Here is a 19,682-nt window from a genome sequence, read left to right on the forward strand (position 1 = left end):
GTAGTAAGTCCTGGGAGGAAGTATAAAGTCATGCTTAAGAAAATGAAACTGAGTCGCCAGTGCTGACTCAGGCTGTGCCAGCTCTGGGCAAATGACTTCACATTGGTTTCCTTAGTTTCTTCTGTAAAATGACAATAATAATAGACGTTCCCTCACGGGGTTGTTTTGGTTATCAAGTGAGAACACAGGGAGAGGGCTTAGAACAGAGCTGACACACAGTAGGTACTCAGGCGATGTCAGCTTTTTAATCGTGAGCCTTTCCTCAGGTCTCTGAGTCATTCATTTCTCATAACCTGCTACCTGGGCATTCTTACCTTCTTACCTTCCCTTATTTCTGCAAACCTTTTTCCTCTCTCTGATGGAATTCTTACATTCTGAACATACGTTGGAGGTCAAAGTCTCCAAACCATGATTTTAACCATTTTCACCTTTTAGTAGCTGAATAAAACATAAAAGAAGATTGAAAAATAGGCATGAATAAATTAACCCTTGGTTTTCAGAAAGGTTGTATTTCTTCTGTGGGTATTAATATAATCCATCAGTGTTAAATTGAAATGTTAAAATTCTAGAATTTTTATGTATTGCTTGGCTCTTATCTGGAGCACCAGTGAAGAGGAAATGTTGCTAGATATTTGTTAGTACTGTCCACACACCTGGAGGCTGGCAACCACCAGGTTCCACAAAAGAGGCAGCAGGCATCATGAATGCCCTAGTGAGGTACCATGCTGACCGTGGCATATAAGGTATCCATTGCAAAAAAGGAACATCGTCATTTTGACTTCAACACTGAAACACTCTAAATATTTTCTTAGGGATTGTGCTGTACATGAGCATATATTCAGCAAGTCTAAAAGAAATGAGCCAGATGGAACTTGCTTTGAAGACCTATCCCAGCCCAGTTGTCTGAGGCCCATTTCCCTTTTCTCATCCACGTGCTGTTTTCCAATCCTGAGCTGCTGTATTATCCAAACTCTGTAGCTCTTACAGTGCCCCTGCCCTGTCATCCTGTCCCCTCCAACTGGTGCTTTAATTACCAAGGTAAACTGAAAAGGCCTGTTATCAAAAACATAAGAATGAAAAAAAAAAAAACATAAGAATGGCTGCATGCTGGTTCCGATTTGCTTATTTGCTATGGCCTTTTGCAGTCAGTGTCTTAATATTTTCTAGTCAATTTACAACTGGAATATGAGCATATTAGGCCATTTTGGAAGAGAGATGCCACATGGCAAAAATAAGCAAACAATAACAATGATAGAACTATTTAGGAACAGAGAACATTCCCTCTGATCTCTTATACAATCTGTTATCCAGCCCTATCCATTCCACCTCAAAGAAAATCTTATCTCCATCCTTTTCCAGATGTCCAGTTCAGGTTCTTGTCTCTCGTTAAGATGCCTGCAATGGCTCCCAACTAGGCTCCCATCCTCCAATCCAATATGCACACTATCATCAGTCTGACCATGATGTTTCTATGGCAACCTGCAAGCACCAGATGAAGGCTTCAGTGTGATATTAAAAATGCTTCACTTTTAAGGATCAGCACAACTCTTCAACATCATCCTTGTTTCTAAACCCTATCCTCTAGCCATGAAGCAAAGGTGTCTATCACTTTCAATAAAAGACTTTACTCATTCATTCTCTTCCTTCTAACTGATGAATTTCTACTCTTCTAGACTCAGTTCTAATGCTGCCTCTCTCAGAACACCCTGATTCTCTCCTGATAGGGTTAACTATTCCTTCCTTTTAGATTCCTTAGCCTTTTTTAACCTGTCTCTGTTCATAGCACTTGTCAGAATGTTCTGTATCAATTTTTCACATCTTTCTGAATCAGTCTCTTGGATTCTCAAAAAGAGATACTAGCCTTATTCAATTTTATATCACCAGTGCCAAGCATAGGACCTTGTGAATAATGTAAATGTTGAATAAATGTTTAATAAGTAAATGAATGTATAAGGGTGCCATCCAGGCAGCCAGTGTTCTGTTTTTGTATAGGATCAGCCTTGCACGCAGTTATGTGCATTGGACTAGTGAAGCATCACTTCCTTCTTTTTTTCTTTCCTTCACCAAATATTTATTGAGCAACTTCTGTGTTCTAGGTTCTATGGGAAGTGTTAGGCACATTAAAAATAATAAAACATCACCTCTTCCCTAGAGGTGCTTTCAATTTTAATATGAAGGAAAAATAGTAATTTAATAATATGATTTGGGTACCAGTTGTTTAACAGGAGCCTTCTTCATATTTATAACTGCACTGTGGCGATGTCTTCTACTCTCTGAGGGCCAACATTTGAGATGAGCCTTGAGTGCCCATGATCACCTTTGTATAGTGCCCTGACACCTTATTTATGCAGAAAGTCTTGGGAGAACCTCCTCAAAGTGTCTCAGTTTCTGGAGAATGGTGTCTGATGTGGAGAATGAAAAGGTCATTAATCAAAGGGTCAGGACCCCTGAGTTCTAGTTTTAGCTCTGCTACTAATTAGCTATGATCTTGGGCAAATGATCCAATCTATTGGCTCTCTTATCTGTAAATGGAGGGTGTTGGTTTATACTCTAGATCAGTGACTCAACCAGGAGTTTATCACAGGATTTTTCAAAATATACATATTTAGTCCATACCAAAGAGTCACTGAATTAGAATTAAATCAAAGCTAAGGCCAGGTCATGTGTATTCAGCAAAATAACTTGCTGGTGATTCTGAGAGGCTCTGATTAAGCTATATCTGCTTTCGATGATATCTTGATATCTGAGGTCTCTGGGCCTCTGTCTGGCAGGTCCCCACCCTGAATGAGACACGGAGACTCTAGGTTCGCTCCAGTCTTTCTCCTTAATAGGCTGTGAGAACCAGGAACATTGTTTCAAGAAACAATCAGATCAGTAGCTGACATCATAGGTCTTCCTGAAAGAGAGGAAAGAGATGCAGAACAGAGATAAGACCAAAAAAAAAAATCACCCAATGCTTGTGGAATACTGGTAATCACAGCCGACACCACGGCTCCCTGCAGCTTCTTGAACTTTAAGATGGACCCAGTCATTCTGATGCCCTTGTTCCCATATATCTATTCTCTGACTGAGGCACAAAGATCCAAGTGAGCTAATGCATCAACCCATGAAAAATGAACAATTAAAACAATGAAGTTGTCAGTTCTTTTACCAGATTGCAAATAAATAACCTCCCTGTCAGGCTGGCTGCTCTGCTGGACCATTAGTTTAATACAAAGACATTCTGAGAAACGGGTGGATGACAGCTGATCTGTCACTGGGCCTTGAGCAAAATATGCTGCCGTAAACCACCTAAGGTCAATCCCAATCTGTGAGAAGCAAAGTATTAGATGAAATTTGAATGCACCTCTCTGCCCATCATGAAAGCTATAGGCCTTTTTTTTTTTTTTAACTGGTGAGATGGTGGGTACTTGTTTTGACAGTCTAAAACACTTTTATGCTTATGCTTATTTAGCTTGTCAGGGACTCTGTGGTGGTGTAGATGGCCTTGGAGATCACAACCGTCACAGTGATCTTGGGACTGGACAATGTGTCTTCTTGCTAGGCTGGATGGGGCCTTCCCACAAGAAGTTACTCTATGCTGTGTCAAATGCTAAGACAGTCTTGCCAGCCAGGTAGATCGCTCATGAAAAATAACTATATAAGGCAGTAGACAAGACAAAGACAAATTCATTACATTCTCTAGTTGAGATCTCATCTATGTTTAAATTTTAGTGGGAAAAGTAAAGATGTGAATGACCTCTCAGAAGTCACTTTGAAGATAATTCTTATTTCTTAGAAGCAAAAAGTACCCTAAAGTTTACCCTATAGTAAAACTAGGTGAGAGACAGTGTTTGTGAGGTTTTCGAGGTTAATCAGCTTGCCTCTCTCACTGACTTTGTCGCAATTTGAATTTAGTAAAGCTGACTCCTCAATTTTTAATAAAGATCATTCAAATGCCTGAGAAAGCAACAAATCAAAAATACAATATTTCCCCTTTCAAAATCTTTTGGGTATTTATCTCTATTCAGGTTATATCCTCATGGTCAAAGTGATGTAAGTTCCACCTAAATCAAAAAATAGTAACTGTCCATCCAGTCTTATTTTGGAGTACCTTCACTGGTTAATTCAAAGGGTGAAATCTAGCTTTAATATGGAGAAACAACTTGAATCTACAGAGAAGCCACCCTCAGAGGCTTTGTGGTCCTTTGATTGCCCAGAATGATTTCAACTAGAAAGAGGCATCAACTATATTACTTCAAACTGGTTTGATCAATTCTTCCAGCAGCCTGGGTGGCTAACTAGTAAACAAAGTAAGCAAGAAATTGTCAATATAAGACTCTCCAGGCTGATTTTCCTACCTACTAAATTTAACCACAGCTTGGCCTATTGTCCAACTTTGTAATCTCTTCAATGTTATATAAAATTACCACCCTTCTCATCTCCTAAGAAGAATCTTTGAGAGAGCGGAGAAAAGCTCAGAGCTCATCCTAAGGCCATCTTGGTTGTTGTTCCTGATTTTTCCTTAGTAGCCTTGCCATTTGGGCAAGCGGCTTAATGTCTGCTTAAAGGAGACTTTATGTAAAAAACAAACACTGTTCTACAGACAGGGGGAGTCCTTAAAGTTGTTTTCTTAAAACAGAAAGATTCCATGGAGCACTAAGAAGAACAAGCAGTTCATGATATAGAAGCTTCCACTGTGATCTGCATTTAGTCTTTTATTTCTCTAAGTTTTTAGCCCTTGAGAAGTCTCTTCTTCCTGAGTCTCACTGTAGGTGTATCTGGGCATTCAAGCTCCTTCCCAGGTTCTTGCTGGGTTCTGACCTTCTCTCAAGAATCCCAAGTCATTCTCAAAGTGACATTTATTAAAACCTGTCCTGTGGTTCCATTAAGTAAAAAAAAAAAAAAATTAATAATTGATGATAGTTTTTCATATTTTTTGATATTACATAAGTTTAAAAATATTTGTATTTGATTTATTCACATAAAGACATGTATCAAGCTATTATTAATAATGTAACTATTTAATAACATGGTTTCTAAGGATAAATCAGAAGCTACTTGGGAAAATTGGACAACTACATGTAAAAGAATGAAATTAGAACACTTCCTAACACCATACACAAAAATAAACTCAAAATGGATTAAAGACCTAAATGTAAGGCCAGACACTATAAAACTCTTAGAGGAAAACATAGGCAGAACACTCTATGACATAAATCAAAGAAAGATCCTTTTTGACCCACCTCCTAGAATAATGGAAATAAAATAAAAAATAAACAAATGGTACCTAATGAAACAAAAGCTTTTGCATAGCAAAAGAAACCATAAACAAGACAAGAAGACAACCCTCAGAATGGGAGAAAATATTTGCCATTGAAGCAACTGACAAAGGATTAATCTCCAAAATGTACAAGCAGCTCAATATCAAAAAAGCAAATAACCTAATCCAAAAATGGGCAGAAGATCTAAATAGACATTTCTCCAAAGAAGACATGCAGATGTCTAACAAACACACAAAAAGATGCTCAACATCACTAATCATTAGAGAAATGCAGGTCAAAGCCACAATGAGGGATCACCTCACACTGGTCAGAATGGCCATCATCAAAAAATCTAAAAGCAACAAATGCTGGAGAGGATGTGGAGAAAAGGGAACCCTCCTGCATGGTTGGTGGGAATGTAAATTGGTATAGCCACTATGGAAAACAGTATGGAGGTTCCTTAAAAAACTAAAAATAGAACTAGTATATGACCCAGCAATCCCACTACTGGGCGTATACCCTGAGAAAACCATAATCCAAAATAGAAACGTGTACCACAATGTTCACTGCAGCACTATTTACAATAGCCAGGACATGGAAGCAACCTAAATGCCCATCAACAGATGAATGGATAAAGAAGATGTGGCACATATATACAATGGAATATTACTCAGCCATAAAAAGGAATGAAATTGAGTTATTTGTAATGAGATGGATTGACCTAGAGCCTATCATATAGAGCGAAGTAAGCCAAAAAGAGAAAAACAAATACTGTATGCTAACTCATATATATGGAATCCAAAAAAATGGTACTGATGAACCCAGTGACAGGGCAAGAATAAAGATGCAGATGTAGAGAATGGACTGAGGACATGGGGCGGGGGGCGAGGGGGTGAAGGGGAAGCTGGCACGAAGTGAGAGAGTAGCACTGACATATATACACTACCAAATGTAAAATAGATAGTTAGTGGGAAGCTGCTGCATAACACAAGGAGATAAACTCGATGATGGGTGATGACTTAGAGACCTGGGATAGAGAGGGTAGGAAGGAGTTGCAGGAGGGAGGAGATATGGAGATATATGTATAAATACAGCTGATTCACTTTGTTATACAACAAAAACTAGCACAACTAGCAATTATATTCCAATAAAGCGCTTAAAAAAAAGCTACTTAAAATATTTGGAAATATAGAGATTGTGGTAGGCTGAATAAAAGACCTTGAAAGATGTCCTAATTTCTGCAGCCTGTTAATTTGTAATCTTTCATGGCAAAAGGGACCTTGCAGAGGTGATCAAGTTAAGAATTTTGAGATGGAGAGGTTTTCCTGGATTACCTGGTAGGTCTAATGTAATCAAAAAGGTTCTTATAAGAGGGAAACAGAGTAGAAAAAAGAGGCTAAACTCCTGGCTTGAAAGGCTAAGAAAATGGCCACCAGCCACGGAATACAGGTGGGTTCTAGGAGCTAGAAGAGGCAGAGAAATAGATCCTGTCCTCAAGTCTCCAGAAGGGACACAGCCCTGCCAACACTCTGATTTTAGACTTCTAACCTGCAGAACGGTAAGATAATAAACGTACGTTTCTTAAAGCCACTAAATTTCTGACAATGTGTTACAGTAGCCATAGGAAGGTAATACAGAAACATTTATAACAGTGTAAGCCTTACCATTGTCTAACATACATGCCTGTGCACAATTGCCGACACACTCTTTGGGAATTGTATCAGTAACTCACGTGTACCTGGGTCTTTCCCTCTGGAATTTTTTTCTCCTTCCTACTCTTTTTACCTTCCCCTTCCCCGTCCCACTACATGTGCTCTCTAGTGTTTCAGATTTGTTAAATGATGATCTCCTCACAGAGGACATTTGGAACTAAACATCCCATCCCCTGCCTGCCAATCTGAATTCGGGCCCCTGATGTTATTCTCTCTCATAGCACCCAACCCCCTTATAACATTTTAAAATTAGACATTTATTTGAATGATTATTTTATTGTGTTCATCTTTCTACTGTTGCGAGCTTGATGGGTACAAGTACCATGTTTGATTTTGCTCGCTGTTGTGCACCTATCACGTAGTAGGTATCCAGGAAATATTTCTTGGCTGAATGAGAGCATTCCAGAATTCTACATGTCTTGTAAGATGGATTGAAGGCATGCCTCACAGTGCAGTCCATCTGGGATCAGGAGGCAACAAACTAACACACCACCTTCTCTTTCAGGGGACATGAAGCAGGCTTGGCATTACGTTTGATTTCCTCTCAAGTCTTAGTCAAAGTCATGATTACTTAGCCAGATGACAACTGATGAGTGTTTTTCGTGATGCGTATATAATCTAAAAAATACTGTAGGATTTCTCAAATATTCTCTTTAATAACATTCAGGATGCTTTTACTTGCTTTTATTTACATTTGCACTTTCTTGCTTTTCAATATAAATTGTAAATTCCATCAAAGACACTTAAACATCCATTTAAGCACTGACTTTGAGAACTTCAAGGGATCAATTTTTCCTGAGTAATTATTTATATCTTCTGCAATTTTGATTCCACTGGAGTTCAAGAATCAAAGCTAAGGATTTGTCTGAGCTCTTCTTGGGATGGAGAAGTGATTAACATTTGTGAATGTTTTGTGAAGCCTCGAAACACGGAACAATTAATGAGAATGCAGATAAATTTTATTTTTATGTGTTTCAGAAACTTCATGCCATGTGATTTCAATCTCTTTTAGAAAAACATTGGTCTTTAAAATATTAGATGTTTTCCCATATTATTCTGAATGTGTCTATGGGTTTTGCCCATACATAGCATCTTTGTTGAGTAGTTGATCCTGATTTTAACTAAAAGAGTTTCAATGGAAAGGAAACAAATTTTGCTGAAGTAGTAAGAGAGTCCCTTATGTGACTATGTCTACTAGGTTACTTCTCACAACAGTCTGTGAGGTAGATTTTATTAATCCCATTGTACAGAAGGGGAAGTTGAGGGTCTTAGAGCTTAAATAACTGTTTAAAGCCAGAGATAAGGTCCATAGCTATGCTGAACCCCCCGACCCAAAGCTCACACCATTTCCTCTAGACCACACAGCGTTTACTGGATCTGGCACGGTATTCATGATGGTTCCGTCTCTCTCAAAGCAGACTAGTCAGAATGTCGCTTCCCTCAAAGCCCTATGCCAGCGGGCCCCATACCCTCAAGGTGGGAAATGGCTAAATATCGATAGATGGGGATACTGGAACTTATTACACAAACCCTATTGTGTTCAGCATGGCCACTTTGACTCCTTAATGTTATTATTCACCTCAGAGCAAAGAGTTTTGTGGCCATGTTTGCTGTGGCCATATCAAGATTTTTGCTCAGATAACCCCATGGCAAAAACTGCTCTTCCCAGAGATAGGAAGAATTTGCAATAGCCACAGCTCTTGGTTTCTAAAGTTATCAGAAGGCTTTAGAGCCTTTCATTAGGGATGACCTTTCATGACATCGCAGTGAAATGTAGATGATGCTCTTATGTGTTAACTGACAACGATGTGAAGGAAGTAAGGATATCACAAACATACTCTCAGGCACCTCTGAAATGCCATAACCAGTTCTTATTGCTTAGCCACTTATTAACAAACAAACTGAAACTTTTCAGGCAGTTAAACCAGATGTGCTTTTTTGGCACGCCTGGCAAGTTTGGGGTAAATGCTTTCCTGATGTATATTTGAACAACCAGTGATTCTTAGATAAGAGAATGTCTAGACCAACAGCAGACTACATAAACAGTTATTCAGATGCTGAGTCAAATACTCTTTTATTTGTGCATATCCCAGTGAAGAAAAGGAGGAAAAAAATCCTCTTTTTTTGATTAATCACCCTGTGTTTAGTTAGTCTTTGTTTTTAATACTAAGCCAGCAACCAATGACCACTAAAAGTAGAATTTCTACCATTGCTGTCATTTCTACTTAAAGCAAACTAGAAGATGAAGTGTTCCTAAGGATAGTGGATGCTAAGAAAACAAGTAACACCACAGGCACACAGGGCAGCCCACGAAACACAGGGATGCAGGGATGCAGTTAACAAGACAGTTAATGGCCTCTCCAGTGTGAGGGCCTTTTAAAAGTTGTGTTCTTTTTAAAGAGCCTCACACACGTGATGCCAGTCCCCTGAGATGATAAATTAAAGGTTGATGCAGAAATTATTATTCAACTTTAGGTCTGTGACAACCTAAATTACCTGATTTTTGGATTTTTTACCGCATTCATTTGAATTGTCATCAGATACAACCATGAACCTCAAAATGTTTATTTGACTCCATTTTGTAAGCTGAAAAATATCCAGAAAGCCTTTCTCTTTTCCTAGCCACATAGCAGGATATTATTTAGAAGTTGGAGGGAAAGCTTTTACTGCTTGGCCTGTAAAAAGAAAACAGCACAACCAGCAGAGAAGCTGACAAGTGACACAAATACAGTATATACTAATGCACAGAGAGAAACAACCTCGAGAATTTAAACCGGCTGCACCAAAAAAAAAAAAAAAAAATCTTTATCCAGATATGTGGTCCCTCATGAATTATACTATTATTTTAGTTGATTTTACCTGACATCACCCTATGATTTTCTTCAGTGACAAGAAAATTGCAGCCGGCCCTTGACAGTTGGTCACAAATTGATTGAACAAAACAAAATCAAACAGTGAAGTAATCCCCAAGTAAATTTAATGAAACCTAAATCCCAAAGGGCAGCACACTTCTGTAGGCCATGGTCTTATTTAATAAATTTTCCCCTGCTTTCACTTTTAGAGCTATATGTACACAGACAAATTTAATTCATTGGGTTTACATTTCCTCTTTGCCTTAGTTTGTCCACCAGGCACATACGGGAAGGACTGTAAACAGGTATGTCAGTGTGCAGCTGAGAATGAGGAGTGTCACCCAGTCACAGGGAGATGTACCTGTCTGCCTGGCTACCATGGAAACCGCTGTCATCTCCGTAAGTGTGTTCTGTGCTTTAGTTGTATTTTATTGAAGAGACACCAATGGGGTGGGTCATCGCTCAGAATGCTAAAGGGCAAATGTTAATTCAAGTTTCTAATTCATTGCAAATCCTGTGGGAATTTTTATTGGAATGGTCGAAAACATACTTTCCTGTGTAACTTGTTCTCCTACTTGCCTTTCCTATTCAAAATATCCTCAAGAAAAAGATAAGAAACAAAGAAGAAAATACGAACCAATTATTATAAGTCGATATACAGCAAATGGCAACATATTTAAAGTGATGCATAAAGTAAGTTAGTTCCAGGATCTGCTTAGGAACAATCAAATTAAACAAATTGTTATTCTGGAATGAAAACAGTGACTTGCTTAAATGACAAAATGCCAGTTGGCTCATTGTTGTGTAATAAAAAAGAATAGTCCCTAGACCAAACACCTTATATTGATTTGTTAGGACATTTTAACATCGAAATGGTTATAGGAGAACACATGATAAAAAAGTCCCAAAGAGCATGTTAAAATGTTCAGTCAGCTACTTAATTTTTAAGCTCGTAATTATTTATAATGTACTTTTTATAGGTTTAAGGATAAAATGATTTGGCTTCAGTTTCATTTTTTTCCCCCAACTTGGCCCTTACTACTCTTTCTCCCTGGTCATTCCTGTAACAGATTTTTTTCTACTTTCCTTTCCTAATTCTGCAAATATGTGGATGAGTTTTGGATCTTTCCCAAAAAACGCCACCCATAAAACAGAGACTCATGGTCAAGCTATTGGTTTTCATCTTCTACAAGCCATAGAATATATATATTTTGAATAGCACTTCTCACATTTGTCCTAATTTTAAACATTACCAGCTAAAAACACAATTAAGCATGTACGAAAATGATTTCATACACCCATAGAACCCATAACCATTGCATTATTCAAACTTAAAATGAAGAACTAAAATATAAAATTAGCAGAATTCAACTACATTTTTTCGGTCATGGCAAATGTCAAGCACTTTCGTGGTGGAAGAAGGGAGTTATTTCCTCACATTTGATGCTGTCACATTTCTCAGGGAGAATTTCTTCTTGGTACCAAGGATATTTCATCTGAATAACATAAAAGTAAATTACATGAAGGTGGCAGTCCTTCCATGTCAGATGGCTCGCTACCTTGGGTTGAAGGAGGGGCGCTTCGCCTTGTAAGCGCCAGGCTCCCTGACTAGTCAGATGGGCTTAGTTCCAGGCAACACGTGGTTGGAAGTTGCTGCAAAGGCTCCTTGGCAACATCCACTGTAATTACAGGACGACGAAAAAGGTTCAAGAAAATATCCATAAAAGGTGTAGCTGGCTCAAAAGCAAAAGTTCCAGCAGCCAAAAACAACTGGGCTTTCATGTTCTCAAGTTCAGAGTGGAGAATCAACATTTTCTCTCGGCAGAGGTCAGAGGAAGCAGACAATCTTGCAGTAGGAATCTCACCACTTGTCCATAATTTATACTGGGCAGGTCAGACCCAGTCTGTGGATAGCATGTGGGGAAAAACAAACTGCTCAGTAGATGTAAACTCATCATGCTGTGTATTTTATGACCAATGAGAAATTGTAAAGTGACTACAGACCCTGGAAACCTTTTGTTACTCCAACCTGCAACACTATTTATTAGAAGTCTCTTTGAGAGAATTGAAGACATTGGAGTCCTCTAAAACCACAGGCAGTTATGTTGCCAGTATTCATAAGAACACCCTTACAGTGGCTGAGGATGCTTTGAGAAACAGAGACCACAGGATAGCTCACTGGTGCCAGGAAGAAGATGTCGAGACATGAACGGAAGCTTGGCTTTAATGCCCTTGCTCATAGCAATAAAAATTCAAACCGACCAAATCTTAGTAACTGTTTTTAAGAATAAATAAAACCGTGTATCAATGGCTGGTGTGTGTGTGAGTAACCTAGTCACACACTGCTAGGAAAACAGACTGAAAAACAGATTCATGCTTTTCGTTTGCTTCAGAGCTAAGTGTCTCAAGATATAGTCAAAACCTTGCTTGTTCTAAGTTTCTAATATAACTACCAAATGTCACTCACATCATCCTGGTATACAGTAGCCTTTAATATTTAAACAAATCAGAACTGGGAATTCATTTCCAATCTTCTTCCTCGTTAATCTCTTTCATGTAGCGGGAATGGTGCAAGGATGGGGAAAAATAGTCATCTTCTAATGGAAAATAACCAAATATCCCTTGCCAGAGAAATGAAATTTCCTGGGAGAACTATGTGTAACAAATAGAGCCAAGGCCAGGTAATGATGGAAATGGAACTTTAGGAAATGAGGGAGGGGAGGGCAAATGAGCCAAATGAAATCATTACATCCTGGGTGTATGTTTCCTTGTTAAATTTAGTGAACACCTGAGCAAGGGATGCGTGCATGAGTCCAGAAGTCAGACTCTCACATAACTACAGAATTATATGAGAAAGTGAAACTGTCATGAAAATAACTTATTCTTGGGGAAAAAAGTTATGGGCATTTTTGTAAACACATATCATACTCAATATAAGTTTAATGAGTTGCAGGACTAAGAGGTTAGTGCATATACGGTCTTTCAACAAATGTTATGCTCATTAGAAGGTTAAATTCATCAAGTTCAGTGTCCCAATTTCAAAAGGATAATTAAGTTGAAGGCTTTTTTTTTTCTATATAGCAAGAAGGAACAGCAAGGGATGATTTTTTTCAAATGCAAAACTGCCATTCAGATAGTTTGAAAATATGTCAAAGAGAAATTATGTACTTCAACTGAAATGAAAGTGATCTCAAAATATAGATATTTACACATATCAGTTTTATGAATTCATCAAATAATGACATATAAACTGTTCTTTTCCTTTTAACTGAAATGCTGATTCTTTTATACCCATTATTACATCCACAGTTTTACATTTTCCTCATTAATAAACATGTAAGTTTCACTTGATCAGGTGTTTCCTTTTTCCCTATTTGCACAAAAATCCATGTCACCGTTCACTTCCTAGTCATGTGATACAGAATTTTCTATACCAGTCAATTCTTATTAATTTAACCTCTTTTTTGGAAGCAACATGCCAGCAGTGCACCTCAGACATCATGGTTTCCAACTGCATACCTTTATCTTGCTTTGTGTTTTTTTTCTCTACTATCAAGCAACCATTTTTTTTAAGCATCACACATAATAATGATAAAAACTATTTAAAAATTACATTCTGAAAGCATTTTATAAATTGATGAGTAAGAAGAGGAGATAGAGACTCTTTTTAAACCACTAGTTCTGTTTTCAGGTATGCTCCTTTGAATTTTTGTGAGGGAGAAAAATAACTTCTTAGGAAGGACTAAAGAATGCTGTTTACCAAAGATGCGTCCATTAGCTATGAGAACTGACATCCTGTGGAAGGAGGGAACCACAGAAGAGAATGCTAAGTGCATCCATCCTTTTTCATAGAAAGGAATAAAGAAATACAACAGCTGCAACAGAGAAATAACCTTTGGTGGAATAATTTTAGGTATTTTGCTTTCCATCTCCATCGTGAAGGATTTTATTTTAAAACTGAAAGAGAATTGAGGGAAGAAGAAGGCATTCTTTGAGTCCGAGACTCAAGGTGAGACCGTGGGTTTTAGGACAGGATGTAGATAGGGATTATAAACAATCTGAATCTCAATAAAAACCATTCTTTGGCTTCTACCTCTAAAACCTGCTATGTGTGCAATACTCAAAAATGTTCTTTACCATCTGATTCTTATATAGAAATACAGGATACAAGGGAAGGAAGCAAGTGTCATCCAGTCTCTAGTTTAGTCATTTTTAGAGCTGTGCTTCCAAGTGAAAAGATTTTGCAAGAGGAAGGACCTAAGGCAAATATGAAACCTTTGGACTCAGGTCAAGCACATAGGGTGAGAGTCTTGCCATGTGCCCACCAATGATCCTGCCACCATGAATAAAAATAATGGCTACCATTGACTTGGAAGCTATCTGAGTTTGGCAATATGCTATATGCTCTACTTGTTCACACAATAAGCCTGTGATTCTGTTATCATTCCCTTTGGGAATGAAGAACCAGGAGCTCAAAGGAAGGACTGGCTTAACAAGACTAGCAAGTGGAAGATATAGGGTTCAAATTACAGTCCATTCAAAATTTCACACAGCTTTATATTTTAAATATATGACAAGAAAAAAGAAGGTCATCTTTAACAGGTGACAGAATTTTGTGCAATAAAAATTTCAAGTAACTATACTCTGTAGGCCTCAACTTCCTCATCTTAAAATAAGAGTTGAACCAGGTGGATCTGACGTCTCTTGAAACTCAAACTTCTATGATTTTAAGACTTTAAAGTACCAGACATTTCATAGAGCAGGAGAATATCATATTTGGAAGTGCTTCAAAGCTAGTGAAGTGCTTGAATCCCTGCTACATTTTCTTTGCTGGTTACCTACCCTATTTCTGCTTGAACTCCTACAGAGATGGGTACCTCATTACCTCTTGGAAAAAGTTTATTCCAATCCTGGACAGCTCTTTCAGAAAGTATTTCCTTATTGAGATAAAATCTGCCTTCCTCCTTTTCCGTAAGACTTCCCTTTCATGTGTGAAGACAGTTCTATCTTCTTAGGTCTATTTTCTCCTAGCTAAACACCCCCAATCTTTCAATCATTGCACAGATAACGTGGTCTTCAGGTCACTCTTTGTCCTGTTCAATCTCTTTTTATCTTGAAGTCTGGCCATTTGTCTGTCTCTCACACAGTTATCGTCAAGGTTGGCCATCCATCCATGGATATGAGAGTAGAAAACTGAGAAACTAACAGAAAATGAAGATGCTTCCTCTATGTGTGGTGCCATTTTGAATTCTTATTTGTATTAAACCCAGATCATTCCAGATAAGACAAACTGTAATACTTAAGCATTAATTAAAATAGTGAATTTTTCTAGGCTGGAATGAAATAACCCTGTTTGGTGAATTGTCCTTTATTCTGAACATTCTCTAAAAGTGAGTAGATTTCCAAGAAGCTTGAAATTTCTTATATATTATTAATGAACAGCATCAGGAATTTTTGTCCCCTTCCATATTTCTAAGGCATCTATCTGTATCAACTCGTATCCTCAGATATGTCCATGACTTGAATCAGTAGCTTGAAGGTGATTAAACATACCAAAGTCATTGGAATGTTGAGTTAAGCACATGACTATGGCCATGAAGTTAAACACTGATAGCTTCGAGTTACAGTACCACATATAGTTTTGTTCTTCTTCAACAGGATGCCAAAAAGGCACTTATGGTCCTTACTGCCAAAGAAAGTGTAAATGCCTGAACGGTGGCAGCTGTGACACCATGATTGGCACCTGTGACTGCCCTCCTGGCTTCATTGGGGCTGACTGCAGTCAAAGTAAGTCACTCTACCTACTGTAAAGTAGATATGCTGAAGGAGCGTTTTAAAAAACTGCACTTAGAGAGTAAATGTTGTTGCATTTACTTTACATAATGATTTATTGCAGTAACAGCAGACACCAAGTGGCCTATACTCTAGGTTGAGGAGTACTTACAGCAGGAGTTTGACTGAGAGCTGAAGTCAGTGAAGGCAGCCAAAGAGAGACCGCTGGTCACATCCTCTCTTGCCCCAGCAGTGCTGGACTCAAGTCAGGATAAGAAAATCTGTTTGGCAAGATCAGAGCAGACTGGAGATTCCTACGTACAAAATGTCAAACTCATTGTCCAAAGTTACACAATTTCATTTATCCTCAGAAATTTTCCAGCTCAAAATTAAGCAGTTCCCCTACTTACCAAGAAGTAACCATTTCCTGAAAATCTGAAGACCTTAACTACCTATCATGCAAACAACTATTGACCTCAAATTTAAGGGACCTGATATAAATGAAAGATTCTGTACAAATGCACTGGCTTAGACATTATGGGGATATCCTTAGCAAATACATTTTGCTTTCATCGGATCTGCCATTTTCTAACTATTTAGACAGTTTGCAAGATCGTGGTGATGTTTAGGGAGGATGGAGGAGGCAGTGAATAGGAGATGGGTGTGGTGGGGAGGTGGTCCTGACAATGCTGTGTTCTTAGACCTAGTGCTGTTGATGAGGACATTTGCTTTGTGGATCCTTCACTGATCTGTACATTTATGTTTTTTGTGCACTATTCTGTACCTCTTACTTCACAAAGGAGTAAAGATCTTTAAGATAGAAGGACTGTGATTGTGAACTTGAGATTCCTTTATTTGGAAGAGTGGTAATGACGTCTGTGATCAGGCAGAGCACTAAATTGTTATGTGCTAAAGAAATCCAGAGTGCTTATCTTCCTCAGGCAGGTAGTTGCTCTGTCTTCTTTGTGTGAGGGTAATTTTAATTACTGTGCTTCAGTACCCTGCTGTTCTGAGGATAAAAGATGAATAAGACAAAGCCCTGGCTCCAAGTAGCAGAAAATTGAAACCTAATGGATACTGCCTCTGAGGCCTCAACGGCCAAGTTATCTTTGAGTGAAAGCCAACCCGTAAGCATCTCCCAAAGAAGCATCTAACTAGCTCCTTTGTGTTTGTTCTTCAAAGAAAATCTTTGGAGAAATTTTCTAATTTCCTTAGGCCAAAGCATCTTCAAAAGTTACGGTTTTCCTGAATATTGGGAGTAGTTTTGTCTTCAGAAAGCTGTGATCTTATACCTGAGCAATTTTCCTTCTTTGCTTTGACGGCTAGGGAAGTCAGAGCCAAATTTGCAGTCCACCTCTTACAAGTTAAAAGAATTATGATATTTATTTATGTATGCACTGTTACTATATTTTCCTTTCACTTGATTCTCACAGATAGTTATTTTATCTTTGTTTTATCTGTATTTCGGTAAGCATCTCAATGAAATTGTGCAATGAGATTGCAGCAGAACAAACAAGCAAGCAAATTAATAAATGTGTTAATTTATGAGTAAATTAATTGTTAATTTATATTCATAATATAATTAATTAAATAGATATAATCTTTTTAAAGTAATTTAACAAATTTGTTGATTTTTAATAAATGCACAATAAATTTACAAATAAATTAATAAATACAGAAAATAAATATTTGGAGGTGTGAGCATAAAGATTCCTATATAAATGCACAGAAGTAGAAGCTAAAATTTCAGAGTGGATTTTAAGAGGAAACATACTCAAGGTTATTACACACACACACACGCACACACACACACAGGCTAAGACAACAATGTGGTAAAGCCAGACTGAGTCTGTAAGTGTCATTTATGTCATATACACACATAAATGTCTGACACTAGATATTTGCATGGAATTCCTGATATCAACTAAAACTGCACTAAGTAAGCAACAATTTGAACAGGTCCTTTTTTCCTTTGATTTTTCAAAGTAACATTTTAAATTGAAAACCAAAGGCAAATCAGGGAAACCTATTTGACTAAAAGGAAAGGTCACATATTTAGACATTTTTAAAACTCTTGACTGGCAAAACGTTTTAATAAGGAAAATCCAGTTTCCTTTTGCTCTGCTCTGTTTTGCTCCTACCTGCAGCTTGTCCTGAAGATCACTACGGGCAGGACTGTGTCCAGCAGTGTTCCTGTGGCTCAGGACAGTGTGACCCGGTGACTGGAGGGTGCCAGTGTCCACCTGGCCAAATGGGAGCCAGGTGTCAGCAAGGTAACAATGCCTGCGGGGTTACGTTGTTCGTCCAGGCCTTAATTAACCTAAACTCTGAAGGCAGATTCGGTGCCAGGGTATATAATTAAGTGGGCATTGTTTACAACGCTTTCTTCTTAAATGTGGCTTTAATAACATGAAAGTACACACTCCTCTAGAGTTACAAAGGAAATAGTCTACTGGGGAGTAAACAAAAACAAAAAGTAATTTATGCATACTCTTGACTAGGAGCAAATTTTTAAGTAACTGGCTAACTTTTGTAAAACCACCTCAAATTGTGTGTTGGAGGTATCAAATTACATCAGCTGAAGAGTTTTATGTCTTCAACAATTTTCAGCCCCATAAAAGCTGCAAGAAAAATAAGAGACAGAGGGAAAAAAAAATATGATCTTGGTTTAAAACTGCAAAACTTTCTTGCCCTAAATAGTATTATTTATTATTATTATAATAACAATCCTGATAACAGAAGAACTGTCAAGTTCAAAGAAAAGACACATATAGAGGATGCTGAGCTCCTACAGCTCTTGGGTGGAGCCAGCAGAGCAGCTGTTTCTCCATGGCACACACAGAGGAGCAAACCTAATGATGTTTCGTTGAAATATAAGAGTGGACTATGTGGGCAGGCTACAGGAATTTTCTTGAACCCCACTAGACATCACAGAGTGACAGGAAAACAGGATAAAACCAAGGAGTGCACAGACATGTTATCTTTCCAAGTCTTCACTGGAGTAGAGGGGACTCTATGGACTGTAAGTGGCCTTGCAATTAAAGGGAGGCTGAGCCTACCCACACACATACACACATCCCAAGACTTTGTGTTATACGGAGTCTTACTCTGGGCCAAGGAGGCATCCTAAGAGCTAAAATCGTTTTTCTAGTTCCGAATCCATACTACCCCCTGTAAAAACTACAGGTGCACAAAAAAACTAATTTGATAAAGAAAAAAAAACAACAACAAACCTGGCGCATATAAAAACTTTCATTCATCATGGAACAAAATATAAAACCATTCAAAGCTTTTTCAGTGCAAATTCTATAAGAAGGAGAAAGAAGAAGAGGAACAGGGAAATAAAAAGCTGACGAATATGGAGCAGAAGAGTTTTGTTATGGAGCCCAAGAAAATATTAACCAGAATTTTTCCAAGCATTCAAAGGACATAATGAAAAAGTGTTCCCTATAAATTGGGAGTGCAATACAGAGATACAAGGGTCCGCGGAATAAATGAAAAGACAACAAAGGGAAATGAAAAAGTAAGCTGGCAGAGCTCAGAAAGAAGTGAGAAATGAAAATTAAACCTCACATCATATACATGTAGACCACATTGAACGCAAGTATTGGGAGAATGGAATCTGCTGATGCGACAGCCATGTACGTAGAGAATATACTTGAGGAAAGTGAAAACAATGAAATGGAAAAAAATAGACAAATAGAAAAATGGAAAAGGAAATATTCAAATATAATCAAGATTGTTTTCCCTTGAAATGAAAGATCTGTTGCTACAGGTTGAATGAATACATTCTATCCCTAGAAATACTAGTTAGGATTGGTCCTAAGCAAGCGGGAACTCTGTTGGTGATATAAGAAAAACATGAGCTCTCATACGCAGCGATGAGGAAAATCAGTCTGGCCTGATACCTCACAGCAATATTTATTGCTAGCATATGTGTATCAAAGCCTACAACATTCTAGGCAAAAAATGTGACTCAAGTATTTTATATACAGCTAAACTGTTATTCAGGAATAACATATGATGGAAAATGAACAACAATTTTTAATAATCAAAAGTTGCTGGGAATCTAGTAGCCATAACAAATTTTGAAGAAACTACTA

The 19,682-nt window shown here is 37.9% G+C and overlaps 1 protein-coding gene across 1 annotated transcript in view; it reads left to right on the plus strand.

Moving 5' to 3' along the window:
• Positions 1-19,682, plus strand: part of LOC130854990 (EGF-like and EMI domain-containing protein 1) — a 536,773-nt gene that overhangs the window by 501,610 nt on the left and 15,481 nt on the right. The window contains 3 exon segments of the mRNA XM_057737807.1: positions 10,075-10,206; positions 15,466-15,594; positions 17,727-17,852. Of these exon segments, the coding sequence (XP_057593790.1) occupies positions 10,075-10,206; positions 15,466-15,594; positions 17,727-17,852 (387 nt within the window).

The sequence above is a fragment of the Hippopotamus amphibius genome, chromosome 6, assembly GCF_030028045.1.
Source record: "Hippopotamus amphibius kiboko isolate mHipAmp2 chromosome 6, mHipAmp2.hap2, whole genome shotgun sequence".
NCBI lineage: Eukaryota > Metazoa > Chordata > Mammalia > Artiodactyla > Hippopotamidae > Hippopotamus > Hippopotamus amphibius.